Below are 18,964 nucleotides of genomic sequence, written 5' to 3'. Positions count from 1 at the left end.
ATTAAAGATACAAGGAAATAAATATTTATTATAAAAATGAAGAAAGTATAAATTCATTTTAAGGTGTTGTCAAATTGAATGAACAAGCTGACCTACCAAAAAGAACATGTGAAAAAATCTTAACCTGTTCCGTAAAAGAATGGTAAACTTTTTATAATTTTATATTTTTAATTGATTAATTAATATTTCTAATAGAATAAATTAAAATAATTATTATTTTATGTACTAAAACATTTTATTATAATTAATAATACATTTTAATTGTTTAGCGTTAATAATTTAAATATAGTACTATTACATATTGAATATTTTAAATAATATAATATAACCTTTTTAAAAAAAATATTGTAATTATTACTTTACAGAAAAAAAAGAAAGTGAAACAGAAGACTAAAACAAACTAACAATTTAAAAATTTGAAACCCACATTTTAAGTTTTAGTAAGTGAATGTCGACGTGAATTTATTTAGTATGATCGAGATTTTAGGTTTATAAAATGAATAATGATATTTATATAATATATTTTTTGACAATATTTGAACATTATCTATATGTCATTCTCTGATTGGTCTATAATAATATTTATGATTATTATTATTGATTGTAAAATAATTTTAGACCCATCATAAAATGACTGATATTCAAATGTTGTAAATGATATTGTCTTAAGTATCATTATCCTTATAAAATTTAGTGGAAAAGATTTTGGGGAAAGGTGTTGTAGTAGATAGATTTAGAGAAAAGAATTATCTTCATGTTTCTTGTTCCAAAATGCTCTTCATTGTCTTATTAGGAAAGAAATAATGGTAAATAAAGAAGAAGAAGAAAATAGTGATCAAAAGAGAGGGAGTGAATGGTTGTAGGACCAGACATCATAGTCAATGAATTGGGTTAGGTTAGGTTGGTACACAATCCATAAATCAATATGTGTGTCTGTTTTGGATCCAAGTTAAAGTTTGCTTCTACAAAACACTGTATTTTTTTCTAATACTTCTATAGATTTTGAGATTATTTTTAATTTTAACTTGTGAATTTATTAATCGATTCATGATTCATGTAGAATTGTAGACTAATTGATTATTTGGTTCGTGATTATGGAATATAATGAAAAATATTTTATATGAAATTAATTGAATATATGAATATGATTTATATTTATAAAAAAGAAAAAGTTAAGTTCAGAATATAAATAAAAAATAAAAAATAAATATAAAATAAAAATAATATATATATATATATATATACGTTAAATTACTTTTTTATTTTTATAATTTAGCTTTATCAAAATTATTTCAAAATTTTCAATCAATTTCAAAAAAAAATTCTTGAGGATGTTTTTTATGAAATTGGAAAGATAGATGACAGAAAGATTGGGAGAAGTCTCGAGAAGATGCCAGCACTGGAAAGTTTAGCTTTTCTTTCCCGTCCTTTAAGACTTTTCTACTATTAAATTAATGTTTATTTATTTATTTTATTTATGTTTTCATAATTTGATTCTCAATTTATTTTCCAAACATTTCTTCTTGTAACATTCATGAAAATAGCCATTAAAGATTGATTATCATTAGGAATTACAAAATGTGATATCATTTTTAATTTAAGGAGTTGAAAATTAAATAGTCCTTGATTTAATCATTCACCAAATTCTTATTTTTACGTCAAATATCAATTTAATTCTTTTTATTTTTTAAATTTTCAATTAGATCTCAAATTTATCAAAATTAGATCAATTAGATTCTTTCTATTAAATTATTTATAACGGTGTTAATGGTCATTTTAAGTAGCACATTGTAATCAATTTGTACAATTTGTCAACTTACAGGTATGGCGGATAATTGAATTTTTACAGGTATGGTAGATAATTGAATTTTTAAATCGAAATTCTAAATCCTCAGATTGATACCTCAATTTCTGAAATCGATATGATTTTATGTTTATAACTTTCATTTTTCGTTTGTCATTGTCAGTCGAATGTTGTCATTGGAGCACCGTGACGCCATAGCACCTGTCGGTCTTCTCCTCCACCAACCTTTATCTTTTACTGGTTCAAACCTTATTTTTGTTTTGGGTGAGTATTTAGTTCAGCAAGAACACCAAAATAGAGAGAAGAAACATAGATGGTAGAAAGGATGTGTCAGATCCAAATTGGGTAAAGTGTTAAGGAAAAAAAATAATCCTCATTCTGAATATATTTTTTTATGAATTTGAGTTTTTGTTTGTGATGAATTTAGGTTTTTGATGTGTATGACGAACATATTATTGAGGTTTTCACTAAATGAAAAGATAGCAAGTTGTTCTTCGATATGGAGATGATGATGATTGGATGAACTACCAAAAATGAAAAATGGATGAAGACTGTGAGTATATTTTTGTGATGGTGGGCCTCTGTTGGATGACTGGAGGTGTTGTAAAATTAGAGATGGAAGATGTTTGGATGGTGAAGCACGGGAAGATGTTACAGAAGAAGGATGATTTAAAAAAAAAAAACTCTAAATCCCGAAATTTACAAAAGAAAATCCTAAATCCTCAAATTGAAAAAGAAGAATGTTATAGAAAACATTTGATTTAAAAATTCAATTATCCGTGTACCTTAATTTTTCATACCTCACTCATCTACTCAGTTGACAAGCTTACTATAACTTAGTAAATGATTAAACCATAGTCTTTTTTCTGACTGTGTTTACAAGGATAAAGCAGTAATTTTAAAATTATTTTACTTTTCATGTCTTTATATATATGTGTATGTATTAATAAGAACAAATTTTAAACATAAAAGTGCTTATTTAACTGTTTGTGCGGTCTTTTGTATCTTTATATTATTGAGATAACCTTACACTATAATCTCAGTTTATAAACATCTCTTAAGACTAATATTCTGGTATGTGAGAAAATCGTTTACCTTATTTGATCTAATCCGAGTTTGAAGAGATTTAATTATAAAAGTATTTACACAAATTGTTTAAAAAGCAATTTTGAAACTACTTAAAATACGTCATAAATGGCTTGAAAATATACGTTTAAACCGTACAAACAGAAAGTTTTGCAGGTCAATTCAGATTTTAAGAAAAAGTTGTATTATTTATAAGATATAAGTTCATTGGGTAAGAAATATCACATCACTTTAAACATAAAATTTTTAAATTTAATATTTATAAATTATATTCTTTTCTATATCCCTAACCTTTCTTATTTTTCTGATTTTTTACACAAAGTAGAACTTTGAAATCTGATTTCACCAACTACTAATTATAGTTACAGTGGGAAAACACGATTTTTACGAAAAAGAAATTATTGACTAAAGTTTTTGTTGTATGGGTCCTTTAAATAGCTACACGACACTCAGCAGCCACCTACTTCCAGTTATTGCTTTTACATAACCACCTTAAAAGGAACGCCTTTACATAAATTAGCAAAACATAAAAAAAGAAGAAGTTATTATTATAATTAAAAAGTTATTAAAATTTAGAAAATAACTAAAATATGTTTTCATCTGATTTTTCTAGTGTATTTATTTCTATTTATTTGAGGGGATGTGCCTCCTTGTTTTTTTAGAATATTACTATCTCAGCTTTCATTATGCATGATGTTGTTAATCAGTTTTCAATGTGCAAGTAGCAAAGAACCTATCTCACTTGAAAATCGATTCTGTGACACACATGTTGAAAGGAATCGGTTCTGTTTACATGGAACTGATTCTCTTGGATGCAATGTGATATTTTGTTCTCTAGGGACAATCTTAGTTTCTCAATTGTTATATATAATATGTTCCTATATTTAACTTATTTATTTTATAATAATTATTATAATTATTGTAATAATAATAATTATTATATAATTTTATCTATTAAAATATATATTTTTTAATTTATTATACTCATATCATACACTTTCATCTTTACATCAATTTTTTTTAATCCACACAACCCAAAATGTATAGTGCAGCATAAATAAACAAATAAAGCAATTTGACATATATCTTCATCTACGTGGACCCCCCACATATATCATTAATTAAAATTTAATGAGGTGCTTTGCATTGTTTGGAAATATCTAGTGTTAATATGTATTTTTTTTTTTGAGAAACTTTGACTTAATTATAAAACATTTCAACAAGTTATTATTTTAAATTACTTTAATAAATGTAAGTATTTAAGGATAATGACTAAGACCCAGTAATTTTTCAGAGTTGTATAAATTTTATGCCATGAATCATCACAGCTGGAAACAGAATAAACAAGGTAATAAAATATTAGAGAAAAATAGTTAACTATCCAATTAAAGAAAGGGATAGAATACAAAAGAACTACGAAATTTATACGTAGAGTTTCTCTGAGGTGTCAACAAGAAAGATATTGGTTATTGGTCCAAAGTCATAAAACCACGTAAGGAACTATTCTTGAAATTCTTAATAAAATTTCTCTCTTGAACCATAAGAATCACGAGCGTTGGTCTAGCCATAAAGGGTATTGTGTCAGACATCAGAATAATCTCGACAATTATAGGCTAAGAAATTAAATGATATTGAGATAATTTAGGGACTGTTTGTAATATTGGAAAGTTAAGACTTTGAGAATCTTGACTTCATTGGAACTGTATCTAGATTGACCATTCGTAATCTCTATTTAACAAACAATTTTTAATAACAAAAAAACTTTCGTTGAGTAATCATTTCAATATATTTTGATGCAAAAATATTAAAAAATTTCTTTAGTTGGGATGTCAGATACTTTTTAAGGAAATAGAAAGAGCTTGTTTTAAGACTCTCCTATGGCTGAACTGAAGCACTGGTTCCACTATTCAGGATTCTGTGTCTAGTATTATGCATGTTCCTTTCACAGTGGTATACCAACTCTCTTCTCTGCACAATAATGCAGATAAAGGTGCTCTTCTTCACATGGGTGGTTCAAATAAGGATCTGTTCACCAATAACTGCTTCAGCCTAATTTGCTCCAAACCTTGGGTGGAGGCACAACCAGGATATGACAATTGGCAGATGCTACACACGTTACAACCCCCACTACATTACTAATCAAGATGAAAATACGGAAACTATTATGAGCATTGCTTCCGGCCATAGCAAACATGACTGATGACGATATTATATTTGATGTCTAAATTTTGGAAGATGGTAAAAAGCAATACTTAAGCAACTCGATCAATCTTATTGCAAATTCTTTTTGTTTTAGAGAGACCAAACTATCTATATAGTTTATTTGGTATGCCTAAATTCTTAACTTTTAATTTTATCAACAAGACCGACTTATAAAATAGCAAAGACTAATGACGGGATACAAGGGAAAGAGTTACATTACTTTTGCATCAAATGGATCTTGAAAATATAAAAGCTCTGCAGCAGTATATATGAGAATGGAACCAAAACAAATATGAAAGTTTAGCCTGACAAATCGCTCCTCCGTCTATAAATCTCAACGCCTAAGTACTCAACTGGACCTCGAACTGCCACATGAGGCTTTCCAACCTTCACTCGAACAGCTAAAATTTCTTTATGATTTGTCAGAGTAGTTATTGCAATTTTTTGGGCCACTGATTCCAGAAGGTTGTGAGGTGTCCCTTCAAGAATTTCCTTGGCTATACTGCACCACAAATTATTGACATGTTAATAAGATTACAACTACTAAATTAGCACACTCAACAATATGAAGAGTGAGACTAGAAGTTTGTGCAATCAAATGACGAGAGCAGAACAAAGACGTTCTAAATTTGTTGGCCGCTTACTCATATATTGCTGTGTAACTGACTGTATCTGATAAGTGATCAGTTTTTCCAGCAGCTGCAAGATCCATCCAAGCATCTATATCTACCACGAACTTCTGGCCTAGTTTCCTTTCTTCTGGCTTTGCTCCATGAAAGCCATGGAATGACAATCCCCTCAGTACGAGTTTATCTCCCCATGCCAGTGCATCAGATTCCATTTTAGCTAAAATAAATGGCAAATAGAAATGTAAAGGCATATTTGATTTTAAAAATAAAATAAAATGTAAAATAAAGTGTCCTTTGTTAAACTATTTCCTACTGATTCATAGTGAACCATGTACGTCAAGGCAGCAGTAAATCAAACAGAACTAACGTATAAATCATGTACATTGAATTGCTAAACAGAAAATGCTTTAGCTAATAATCAAGACTGAAACATTGAACCTTTACTTGCTTGGTATCATATGCATACACCATGCACATTCGAGTCCAGAATGTAGTCTGTTAACCACACAAGTATTGAAGTATACAGTAAAAACATAAGTTGTCATCGTTAGCACATCTGTGCTATTAGGGGAATCACAGGTTCGGTAACAGAAAAGGTCGTTTATTGAATTTTATACGACTCAACCCAGTCAACCAAACATAAACATAAACTTTAAAAAATCATTCCTAGAGATCCAATCAGACCCACTTTCTTCCAGCCAAACCAAAAACACCAAAAGCATATAGTTTTCATTGAAATAACTAAAATCAAAATTCATACAGATAACGTCATTATGGTGAGTAGAATAAAGCGATGCATCTTTGCCGCAGTTTCACTCCATGTTTTTCATCATTTTGTGTTGGGATGAGTTGTGATTTCTGGCTACGAGGTTCAAGTAAATAGACTTTTAGCATAGTAATAGCCAAGACAATTTATACATTCCACAATGTCTAGTTTTTCCGGTTTCAAATTCTACTTTTTATCCAACTGAACAAATTAGTTGTGATTCCCATAAGCACGATAATTTCTTTTGAAGCACCTACACAGCTGAAGATTGAAACTGTCACAAAAAATTCCTTTAGCCCTTTATTGTGTTAAAAAAGAGTATTATAAACTATCTGACATTTGCAATTAAGCTCAATTAGTAAGAAAACTAACAATTGTGTTAAAAAAAAGAGCAGGCATTTAATATGACAATATAAAGATAAGAGCATGGCATCTCTTACTAACAGAGAGCTCCTAAATTATTGCATAATATGACAACATTAATCACTGATATAAGTTCTACAAAGGACATCAATCACTTCCTAATTTACTTTTCTCCATTATGCTATAACAAACACTTATAATAAACTACAGTTCTACATAGTGTGTAATTTTAGTTAGTACTGTTCACAAAACAACAAATAATGAAGCAAATTTAGGACGCATTTGTTCTACCCAAAAGTGGCTCAAAATGCCACCAATAAGTGAAAATTATGCAGATCCCAATAAATTGCAGTAGATAGGCATCTCAGTATATTTATTTAATCTGTTTTTGAAAGTCTTACCTCTTAGAAATTCTTTCAACTGGTATGATAAAAATCTAGAACTGCTTAAACCTTGAGAACAACGTCCTGCGATTTTAAAACTACAGTAAAATGCACAGATTAGTAAAAATTATAATACAAAAAATACTAGGCTGTATTTGAAAATATTTATCCCAGGAGACAATACTATATATGTTCACAGTTTTGGTAAAGCCATCATGCAACCCAACCCACCGCAATCAAACACAGTACTAGATATGTTCATAGTTAACAACAAAACCACAGACATTTATATCACAAAAAACCGAAGGAAAAAACACTCACTCACCTTGATTATCAAACTTATGAATCCAAATCAATGTGTAGATACTAAACATCTAACTCCAAAAATATATTTTGGAAACCAGATCCAAAATCTGCTAAAATATTTGTCTAAATAATTGACAATTGTTGATGTCATTGACGTAATATTTACTGCATTTACTTACACGTTTTTACTACGTCTTTGAATTTTACATAAAAAAATAAAAAAATCAAGCATGTATTTTATTGTTGGAAAATCAAGCATATACTTAAACACATAAAGAATAGACAAGGCCTGTATATTCTAGACAATTTGATCGACATCAACAAAACACTATTCTTTCACTTCGTGCATCTGATTTATCAAGCATTTTCATTATTTCCCACAATAGACCTTCAAATATTTAAGTTAAAAACAGAAACCTCCACCCAAATGCATGTCATATCCAGAACACTTCCTAACATAACCTGTCCTGAACTCACAAACAATTAAGCACCAAATGCAAGCCCTGCATTCCCACTCCTAAACTACTCAAATAAAGGCAAAGGATAATGAAAGATCTGCAACATTAGCCCTAAAATACAATAACAAAATGGAAACAGAACATTAAACCGCTTCCAAAATCAATTTTCAAAGCAATCCCCCCACGTTAACTCAAATTCAATTCACCATCACAAACAGCAAAGTAATTACAGAAGAGTGGGAAATTCAACCAGAGAAGGACTCTCCAAAACTTACAATAAGAAATGAATCAATGTATTGCGTTTTAGTTGGATAGTTAGATGAATAAATTTAGTAAGTTTTAACAACTATGAAGTCCTTTCCATGTAACCACATAGCACCTAGCAGATGGGCAATTGATAATTCCAATGGATGAACAAATAATTCATGTGTGAATAGAACACGAAAGAGATTGAGAAAGGAAAAAGAACCTCACCTCGCTCCTAAGAGTGTGTTGGCAGAAAGTATCAGCAGCTGCGCACTGAAAAGGTATCAGTGTTTTTCCTTATATGCTTAAGATATTACTGCTCTTTTACTCCTACCACACATATTAGGCTGATCAATGAATAAGTGAATCCGGAACAATTTGAGAATAAAATTTGTGTGTTTTTTTTTTTTTTAAAGATTTGAGTGAAAATAGATGAATTTATAAGTAGAACTTGTGAGTAAATTAAATGATAAGATAAAATAAAAAACGTTTAATAGAGAAAAAGTAAGATTATTAAACTTTACGCTAAAAATAATATAAAATGATATTCATATAAATTAAATTTATTTTATAAAAAATATTTAAATGAATAAAATTAAAAATAATTATTCTAATAAATATGGATCCATCTAAGGTAACACTAGATTGTCACAGACCTAACTTCATTTTAATTTATAGAAAGCTAATTTAACCTTTTCTATTTTAAACGAAATTTACGAAAATCATGTCCTAAATATTTAACCGAAGCACAAGCTACGTATATTTTAAAAACGTAAATAAGCTATTTCCGCAAAAAACATCATTGAAAAAACGTCTAGGCCTAAACGCATATTTTTTTCTTGGTTTAAGCTATGGCTGTTTCTCCTGCGTCTCGAAACATTTCTTTTTTTTTTATTTCTAATTTTTTGAAAATAATCCAAAATTATATTTTCTTTAACGAATTTCTAAATTTATTGAAACTTTAAAAAAAATTCTTTAATGTCTTCTCACTTAAAAAAATTTGAAAAAAAATAATTATATAGATTTGAAAGATTTGAAAATATTTTTTTTTATTTGAATGATTTTAAAAATAAATTTAAAACTAAAATTTGTAAAAATTTACGTATAATTTAATTTATGTCATATATTAAAAAAAATTACTTTCAAATTCTCTTTTTTTTATCTCAAAATCTATTCAAATAAACAATAAAAAAAACTATATTTAAATTCACTCCATTCCTATTCCCAACTTCTTTCAACTAAACAAGACACAAAAAGAATCGACTCACAACATTCTTGACTGAGACAAAATCAATTCTTAGCCATTTGAAGGATAATTGTGGTGTTGCTTCCATTATTGGTGTAGCCTTCATGACGATTTCTAATGTCGTACGTCGTTGAGTCCATCAATTACATCACCATGACGAAACTTAGACGTCAGTCGACTTCTTTAGACGAGAGCTTGTCAATGGCGATGGAAGCAAGAGTTTAAAGAGGAGCTCTGGGTTGAGGGTCGATGGTGTTGGATAATAAAAATTATAATAATATTAACCACAGAAATAATTATTATAATTATAATAATAATAACCATAATTATTGTAACAACTAAAATAATAATATTTTTCACCTGAGGGACAATTTGATTATTTCTAAATTTTTTCTATTAAAAAAATTCTTTTATGATTCCCTTTAATCGAATTACTCAAACTTTTATCTCATTTTCTTACACTTCCTATTATCTTTTCATTGATCAAAACAACTTCACTTACCTGTCTTTCCTCTCAAGTCTATCTTTTTCCATTCTCTTAAATCCATCCACTAATCCAAATAAAATTTGAAGGATCCACGAGCTTAAAGGCATTAAATTAGAAGCAATCCGGTTGTGTACATCATCAAATGGCAAACATCTACATGCTTTTATGATAATAATGCATGGACATCATCCTATTAACACCCACAGGGAAGAAAATAATCTCTCTCTCTCTTCATATATATATTCTAATACAAAGTTCATCTTAATATAAACTATCAAACCACTAATATTATATATAGATACAGATCTTACAAGACTGTTACAAAATTAAACGAGACCTAAATCTAAATTTATTTTTTAAGGTAAAACCATAAGTATGTCAAACACTTTTATCATCATGACATTGATTATTACTTAACATGCAAGAACTTATAGTTTGCCTATATCATTTGAAAAATAAACGAGGCAAAAAATGTGTAACTTTCCATTTATAATCATGGTTTAAACTACATCTGCTAAAAAAATCGGTTAAACAATTTTAGGATGCATATGTACATGCAAACATGTGTAATTAATCTAACCTGAGAGTTTAAAAATTGAAGTGCTACCCTCTTTTTACCTGTAGCTTCTAAAAGCTGTACAATATTAAATTCTTTGCATTTCTCTTCACTTCTTTCAGTAAAACCCAACCGGTGCCGCTTATGCAGCAATTTAGAGGAAATCAGGCAACCGCATGTATTGGTCTGAAAAGCCTCGAGCATTCCATGTAGCTGTGACTAATTTTACACAATTGCCTCCAAAATATTAATCTAAACTTTCCTGTAGAAAAGAACATAAGCAGCAGGAGTCTTTATCGTGTCCTCATTAACAGGTTCGACTCTGCTGTCATCAAAATCATACCATTTATCATTGCCATACTGCAAGAAAATAAAAACTCTTGTATAAGCTTAACTACAATTATTAGTAGAATGTGTAGAATAAACTAACCATTGAAAAACATTAGCTAAATAACCCAAAAAACTATCAACTAAAATAAATCAATGTGATTAACAATGTCAAATTAAAACTAATTATACTGCATATGTAACTTACAATTGTAAAAGATTTATTTACTACATGAAAATTATAAAACTATATGAACAGCTTATGTGCTCTAACACCTCCGGAGCGAACTTCTAAAAAGCTAAACCACAAAAAAAAAATATTTCATCGTCACAGGTAATCCGCCAAAGCTCTTTAACCACACCACTGGCCACTCCTATCAAGAAATTGTTTGCCATTGTAACCTAATGGAATATAGGGGACCTGTTTGATTTGAAAAATATTGTTTTCATTTCACGTTACAAAAAATTTGTTCCCTGATTATAAATATTTGAAATATAAATTGTGGAAAAGGGAAATTCAGGTAACATTGAGTGAGAGTACATAAAAGCAAAAAAATGTCTTCTCTAACCAACCAAGCTCTTGTTTTTTCTACGGATACATAGTTACATCCTAATATTATAAAAAAGAATAGTTCATTGTAATGTTTTAACGGAGTTAGAGATATTACAAATTGTCAGGTACTTACTCGGACAAATGCTGTATAGTGACCTCCTCCTAACCCTCCATAATGACAACTAATAGCGTATAACACATAGCGATTGGTAGACTGACTATTCCCATATGCTACATATGTTGATAAGTCCAGATTATTAATTGGAAAATCAACAAATGTTTCCAGCTTGTTCTTCAAGTATCGGCTGTACGAGAACCTCTTCAAATGAACAACAAGGATCTCAGGCAATCTCCAAAGATCTAGTTTTTTAGTTGCTTGCTGAGGTTTTTTGCAGTTAGGACAGTACCTTGTGTACACCAAATTGCAATATAAAACATCAGAACGACTGTAATATACATCTTGCCTTCAGAATACAGGACATTGGTTTTGATTAACATATAAAAACATGATGCCAGTAATGTTGAAGAGGTTATGTTCTCAAGCATAAAAGAATAAAATCTCCATAGATAAAATAACAGAAACGATATATCATATATCAACTAACCACATGTCTTCTGGCCCAAGAGGTTCTTCTTTCAAGAAGGCTTCAAGACACTTGTAAATAGAAACTGATTCTTGTATTCTCTTGGTGAATTGCTGGGACTTGAAAACCTCGGGCAATGAGTCAAGCAGAGATGTATTATACATTTTAAGCATCTTATCCGACCATTGTACGACAACTACTGGAGGCTCCTTTCTGGGAAATGTTGTCACTGTTAATGGTTTGTCCAATATTATCTTACCATTCTCCATTCCATGTAAGTAGAATTCAAAGTCAGTCGACAAAGGTATGCCATCATCTGTTCCAATGATTGAGTCTGTATCATTTCCTATTGCGCAGGAATTAGTAGTATCCCCCAATTCATCATCTTCACTTGGTCTTTTATTAATACCTTCATTATTTTCACAATCATCCGATACATCTTTAGCGCGCATCATAAATGGATTGATTATCTTCAGAAACTCCCTTTGAACATCATATCCACAAGAAATATTGGACAACCTTGTTACAAGGGGAATACCAAACAACCTTTCCTTCTCAAAACTGTAATACATGACAATAAATTTAGTGCACAAAATAAAACACAGTTATTAATGTAAGCAGATTGAGAAACGACCGACAGAATAATTTCAAAAAGCAGACTCACCTAACAAATACGCCAGACATTTAACACCAAAATTTGCTAGCATAAGCATTTCAGAAACAAAAGCTATTGCAGAAGACCCGATAAACGTGTACGCTCGACAGTCAAGGCATATCAGCCCAACTTACATAAACCAACCATGTTAACATTCTTAGACAACTAGGTAGGTTGCTTGGGTATTTACAAAAAAGTTATGATGATGAAGTCTAAAGAGTTTTTAATCAAAATCTTGGAGCGGTGAAAAATGTGAAATTATTAAATGCTTGGGGGCAATTGCCCCCACTAACTTTTTAGATTCTATAACTATAATAGATATATATATATAATTATTAGTTTTATATATACAAATATAAAATCATTTTTAGTTGTACCCTAACCAATATATTTATAGTTTTAGGTTTTTTTTTTTTTTCAAATAAACATTCATAATCTTATTTATTTTTAGACACGTATAACCTTGTAATGAACATAAAAAAAAAAATCCCAGTTTATGTTCTAGCAAGAAGTATGAAGGTTATGATGATGAAGTCTGAAGAGTTTTTAATCAAAATCTTGGAGCGGTGAAAAATGTGAAATTATTAAATGCTTGGGGGCAATTGCCCCCACGAACTTTTTAGATTCTATAACTATAATAGATATATATATATAATTATTAGTTTTATATATACAATACAAATATAAAATCATTTTTAGTTGTATCCTAACCAATATATTTATAGTTTTAGGTTTTTTTTTTCAAATAAACATTCATAATCTTATTTATTTTTAGACACGTATAACCTTGTAATTAACATAAAAAAAAAAAAAAATCCCAGTTTATGTTCTAGCAAGAAGTATGAAGGGACTTATTGCCACAAGCATTCACGGTTTAACTCAAGGTGGTGAGACTGTGTTTCTCTCCCTCTCAACTGGGTGTGCCATGCTTGTTATACAGGGGCTGTCAGTTATCAAAATTTTAACTTTTATCCTTGTTTTAAAGACATCAATGTTCAATTAATTGGAATAATATAAACTACGTGGATTTTACACACTCCTTTCTTTAATTTTCGCAAAAAAGATTCCTGCCATGAGATATTTGGCAACGTCTTCTGGACCAACTTGAACATCCTGACTCGGTATCTTCATTCTTCAACCAAGTTGGAATAATTCCTAGACAACTTAGTGTTAACTTTCAACCCATTCCAGCTCAGTCAGCATACTACTGAGCATATTATAACACCAAAACAACTACCCTCGGTCAATAGACGATCCAGTTTATAAATTTTTAACTATCTATCATTATTTATCGACATTCTTTTATCTTCACCATTAAATTAAACTTCAATTATTTTCTTCAAAATAAATTATCAATAATAAATAATAGTGTTTCCCACAATTTAAGTTGTTGGATCTGTCACTGCTTTAGGAGTATGTGCTCCCATGAATTGACTTCATACCATGAGACAAAAATATTCTATCATATCATGATGGCCACAGTGGAATCAGTATGTCCCCTAGGGCACATGATGGTTATTCATGACATGCACAGAAGCACATTGAAGGGATGAGCATAGAGAAACTTACGTTTCCACAGAACGTTCATGGACAAAAGCAACCAAGGGAGTAGTTTCAGTATCCTTCTGCATTCGATAAGCAACAACTTTATCTTGATCTCTAATTTCACCTAATGATTCAGAAGGATTCTCGAATACTCGAAAAATTTTATTCTTGTATATCTGCAGAAAATTCCATAAAGTCATAATTTTAATAAGAATGCAAACAAAAATGTTTGCAAGGCCTAATAAATTATAATCAAGATATCTCAAACAACGTTTTTATTTAATTTCTAAATTTTGTAACATACCTCAGCCACCAAGAGGGTTTCATCTTCTCTCAGAGAACAAGAAGTACTTAAAGCCCCAATAAGATCCTTCAGTGTTCCACATTTAGGTACTGTTACCGTAAGTGTAGAAGGCAATGTAATCCCGTCAGTGCTTATGACCGTCAAAGTCATGGTCCGTATCGTTGTAGAAGGTAAAGGCAGAGATAGATACATAAAAGGGTCAAATGTGATAGAAACCTTCTTGCAAATAGGGCAAACTAGCGTTGACCGAAACTGGCCCTACAAGATAGGGGAACAAAGTATAGATTTGTTATAGCTTCCTATGAACTGTATAGCTTTTACTTCGGTAATAAAACTAAAGAAAGATTAGTTAAAATCTCATAATTAATGTGATTGTAACCAGTCAATGAGTGCTGTGCCAACTAGTAGTCAGTTCACCATAACAATAACTTCTATAATGAAAATCCTCTTCTCAATAATAATCTCCTAATCTGACTTGCAAGAAATTAAAATATCTTTGATATGTCCATTTCATTGATTTCATCAAACTTTCTAATGCATCTCTGGTAAAAAATTACTTTAAAAATCCATTGAAGAGATTCTCACATCACAGAGGAGAAAACCCCTATAACACTCACTTGGCACAAATCAACTACTATGGAGTCATTGCGAGCAAGGTGATTTCGCCAATACTCTTCTGCCACCTCTTCATCTGGACGACCATCTGCATCCTTAACTTCATGATATGGCTTGCGTTTCACTCGATTAAGGTCTTCATGCAGCCCATCCAACAAAAAAGCAAGAAGCTCCTGCATGCAAGAAACTTCAATGTTCTATAAAGCTATTTCCTCTCGTGTCAAAACAAAAGACAATTCATCAATGATAGGAGATGGCCCTGGAAACTACAGCTGTTTTAACACAATTTGCATCAATAAAAAAAATTATTATTATTATATATAAGAAGAAAAAGATAAAAGTATACTTGAGAGTCATGCTGGCTATAACCACTAAACTGAGGAGCAAAATTAGCTAGTTTCATCTTGAACATTCTCGGTGCAATGGGCATAGCTCTGGGAACCCACAGCTTTCTAAGCAAGTCTCCAAAAGCTAGGGCTAGTTCTCCCTGAAACAATTGCAAAGAAAGATAGAGAGAAAAATAAACAATGTAAATTAACTAAAATATTGCAAAAAAATATTATGTTTAGAAATGAGACTTCAAATTAAAAACAGAAAATAAACAGCTTACATTCATCCCCAATGGATTTTCATAATTAATCTCTTTATGGTAATCTCCAAGGAAAAAATCAACAAGCTTTGGGGTGTGAGCCAAACACTGAATGGCACTATTCATAAAACACGTATTTCCAAGATTCTGTAATCCTGTCAAGCCCAAAGATTGAATTGCTCTACAACTACTACCTCGAAAATAGTTGGCTGTTATGCAGGGGGGTACATAGTCAGTGCTTCCATTCATTGTAACGGAACCACTGTGTGAACATTCCATCTGAGACCTATCTAAAATCATCTCATTGCCCCCATTACCTCTCATAGAATCTGGAAGCCCGTGTACTTGTAACTCCAAAGTAACCTGAAAATACATGAAGCAGTTGAAATGCTATAAACAGCTAGAATATCTGCAACTGGTATTTTCAAACTTCATAACCAAACAATAGATATAGAGATTAAAAACAAATGTGTTAAAATTTGAATTTATCAAGAACATAGATTGATTCCAATATTCCCCAATTGGTTACCAAACCTTTATTTCCTTGCTATACCACGTCAAAATTGAAATTTCTTCAACAAACTTATATCAAAAGAAGAAAAAGGATGGATCACCAACTACCTCTTTTACAGATTGACCAGAAGAATCATGTGGCAATCCTGATTTGCCATTCAAGAAAAACTGGGTCGTCTGCCCTGAGAAGTCCCAAATATGCACCTGCAACATCATTAAAATAGAGTTATACAATACCAATGTATCATATAAAAACACTATAAAACAATAAAATCAATAGATGACTAACTCACGGGGTTATATGCAGAATTGAAAATATCACATGCTTTCTCATAGAAGTCAGCAACATTTTCCTGAAATCATGCTAGCTATTATCGATTATTGATTGTAAAAGTCTACTTTAAATAAAAGACAAAGTACAATTAAAGCGGCAGGAAAGTCATTAATTCAACCTTTAGGCTTATTTTTGCTTCCAGTGAACTGGTTTCCAGTGAAAAAAATATCTTAACTTGCAAGGGGAACAATTCTGGCAAACAATCCTCTGCATTTGAGAGGCTTCCTAAATCTTTCACTTCACTATTAGAATCGTTATACCTACAAGAAGAGTGAGATAAACGATGAATCAATTTACTGCATCTGTATGTTATATGTTCTTGTAAGAACCACCTAGAAATGTTTTCTAGCTTGAAATGGAAATAATCTGGAAGAAGAACATTCATCAGAAGAAGACTTGTAATATTGTTCATTGGTGTTAAAATCATTTTGCTAGTGGAAAAGCAGCAACAAAATGCAAATCAATGTTGGATTTCTATAACTACGCATAGAATGATCCAGAAAAGTGAATTGTGGCAACACAGACACAATGAAAGGGAAGGGGTCAGAATAAATGGTATAAAAGGACGTAGATTCTTAGTAAAACTTGATGGCTATTTAGTGTCACACTGGCACTAAAGAAAGACAAGCACGCCGAGTGGGATACTCCTAGCAAAACAGGGTATTTTATTGCTGCACGACTCATTTACTGCAATCAGTTGTTCTTGCAATCATTTCTACCAACATCATATGATAATTACCCACAGGCTGTATTGGAGGAACATTTACAATCTGATCCTTAAATGATTATCCACCACTTCAACTTTTTAGGCTCTTAGTATTTGCTTACCGGCTTGAGGAGCAAGAGCAGTTAAAGGATGTGATTGTGAACTATTATGTCTGTGCATCTCCTAGTGTTGACTTAGTATCAGACAGGCCTGATGCTGTTTCAACTAAGGTATCTAATGAACCCTTGATATAGTGGGTACAGCCTGGGGACAGACATTTTGGCCTTGTCGATGGAGACTGCATCTTAGAGCTGAAATTTAAAGGCACACCAACACCCCAACGGACTTCCTCGATACCACAACACACAGACAATTATCTAGACTATCCCATTAGCCAACTTCTAATCCAAAAAACGAATGAATGAGCAAACAATACAAAAATAGACACCATGGCTGAAACATGCAAAAACCCACAATCGCTATAAACACATCAAAACATCGCTTAATCTCAATAAAACAGCACCCTCAAGTAAGAACCGCACCATTACGGTGACTCACCGTTTGAGTGTTCGCAACCAAACTCCCTCGGGAACCAACGCATACTGACGACCAGAAACCCCAATCTTGTGGCGCTCCTCCTCCTTCCTCAGATGAAGCGAAATCTCGGAGTCGGAATCGGAATTACACGTCACCGTATAAAGCACACCCTCTCTTCGATCAGCTTCACCTTCCAATTCCACCAGCCACCTTCACTCCACCAGAGCAGCAAAATCAAATTCCCACAAGAAACAAAAGACATTCCAATGCAAGCAATTGAAAGAATCCGAAAGACATTTTTGGTTTTCCCTGACACAAAGAATGAAAATAATGATTGAGTGCGGCAGGTACCTGTGGGGGAGGAGGTAGACCCTCTCGCGGGCTAAATCAAGGTCGTGGTCTAGGAGGAAGCGGCGGTGGGGACGGTAGGGGGAGGAATCGAAGTCGTCGGGGAGGTAGTCGGAGAAGAAGTTATCCATAGCGAGGAAGGGTAGGGTTTGGGAGAGTAGGAAGCCAACGAGGGACTTGCAGAGATGATGGAGAGTGGAGAGAGAAACAAGAGCGAGAAAACGGGTCGGTTTCGGAAACAACCAGCGCAAACGGAGCCTCTCGGAAAAACGGGTCATAGAATTGCGCTTCCTTTAACTCGTTTTCGGTCCCTCAAACTCACCATTATCACGTTTTAAAACAGCAATCACACATTTCTAATTTTTTTCTCCCACCTTTTTTCATAAAACAAAAATAATAATATTATTCGTAATATTAATTAATAAATCCATTAATTTATTAATCTTATCATAATTTTTACTTTATATTATTATTGTCGCTTTGGGAAATGAAACTCCACCGGGAAGATAAAACAAACTTGATTCTACCGAGGGTCTGTTGAGTTCGAACACTTTTAAATCAAATAAAGATATAACATGTTAATTATTTTAATTTGAAATTAATTATCTTAATTTGAAATTAATCATCTTAATTTGAAATTTGAAAAGTCGTGCAAGTTTTTATTACTGTATTTAAAGATTCAATTGATAAAAAATAGTATGTTTAAGCATTTTTAAAATTTATTTTAGATTTCCTTACATAATAACCAAACTTAATACCTTTCATTGGCTTTTCTTATGCATGGAAAATAAACAAAAAATAAAAATAAGCAATAATTCCTTA

The 18,964-nt window shown here is 31.4% G+C and overlaps 2 protein-coding genes across 3 annotated transcripts; both read right to left on the bottom strand.

Annotated features, from left to right (window-relative positions):
- Positions 1 to 5,142: 5,142 nt before the first annotated feature.
- Positions 5,143 to 9,531, bottom strand: LOC106757127 (dihydroneopterin aldolase 2-like). Of its 2 annotated transcripts, XM_014639717.2 has the most exons (5): positions 9,512 to 9,531; positions 8,472 to 8,516; positions 7,252 to 7,331; positions 5,737 to 5,938; positions 5,143 to 5,594 (listed from the first exon to the last, which is right to left on the bottom strand). In XM_014639717.2, the coding sequence occupies exons 1-5, from the start codon at positions 9,514 to 9,516 to the stop codon at positions 5,393 to 5,395; spliced, it is 534 nt and encodes a 177-aa protein (XP_014495203.2). In that variant the 5' UTR covers positions 9,517 to 9,531; the 3' UTR covers positions 5,143 to 5,392. The 2 variants fall into 2 exon arrangements, with proteins under 2 accessions (XP_014495203.2, XP_014495205.1); XM_014639719.2 differs by lacking the exons at positions 7,252 to 7,331; positions 9,512 to 9,531 and having other exon boundaries at positions 8,472 to 8,576.
- Positions 9,532 to 10,437: 906 nt separating this feature from the next.
- LOC106757862 (ubiquitin carboxyl-terminal hydrolase 8) lies at positions 10,438 to 18,450 on the bottom strand. The gene is made up of 13 exons (XM_014640695.2): positions 18,146 to 18,450; positions 17,816 to 18,004; positions 16,670 to 16,811; positions 16,511 to 16,570; positions 16,326 to 16,421; positions 15,726 to 16,067; positions 15,462 to 15,602; positions 15,118 to 15,288; positions 14,501 to 14,758; positions 14,221 to 14,372; positions 12,018 to 12,557; positions 11,546 to 11,819; positions 10,438 to 10,892 (listed from the first exon to the last, which is right to left on the bottom strand). Exons 1-13 carry the CDS (start codon positions 18,418 to 18,420, stop codon positions 10,785 to 10,787), a joined length of 2,748 nt encoding a protein of 915 aa, XP_014496181.1. The 5' UTR covers positions 18,421 to 18,450; the 3' UTR covers positions 10,438 to 10,784.
- Between the last annotated feature and the right edge of the window lie 514 nt (positions 18,451 to 18,964).

The sequence above is a fragment of the Vigna radiata genome, chromosome 3 (genome assembly GCF_000741045.1).
Source record: "Vigna radiata var. radiata cultivar VC1973A chromosome 3, Vradiata_ver6, whole genome shotgun sequence".
Lineage (NCBI taxonomy): Eukaryota > Viridiplantae > Streptophyta > Magnoliopsida > Fabales > Fabaceae > Vigna > Vigna radiata.
Note: the sequence above shows the minus strand (reverse complement) of the source record. Positions and strands in the feature narration are given on the sequence as shown.

Coding starts and splice junctions, on each gene's coding strand:
- LOC106757862 (XM_014640695.2), bottom strand. CDS start 18,420: ATGACCCGTTTTTCCGAGAGGCTCCGTTTGCGCTGGTTGTTTCCGAAA. Junction 15,289..15,461: donor ATAGCCAGCATGACTCTCAA/GTATACTTTTAT, acceptor TCTTGCATGCAG/GAGCTTCTTGCTTTTTTGTT. Junction 14,759..15,117: donor TAGTAGTTGATTTGTGCCAA/GTGAGTGTTATA, acceptor CCTATCTTGTAG/GGCCAGTTTCGGTCAACGCT.
- LOC106757127 (XM_014639717.2), bottom strand. Junction 7,332..8,471: donor AACACACTCTTAGGAGCGAG/GTGAGGTTCTTT, acceptor ATTTTACTGTAG/TTTTAAAATCGCAGGACGTT. Junction 5,595..5,736: donor AGTTACACAGCAATATATGA/GTAAGCGGCCAA, acceptor TTTGTGGTGCAG/TATAGCCAAGGAAATTCTTG.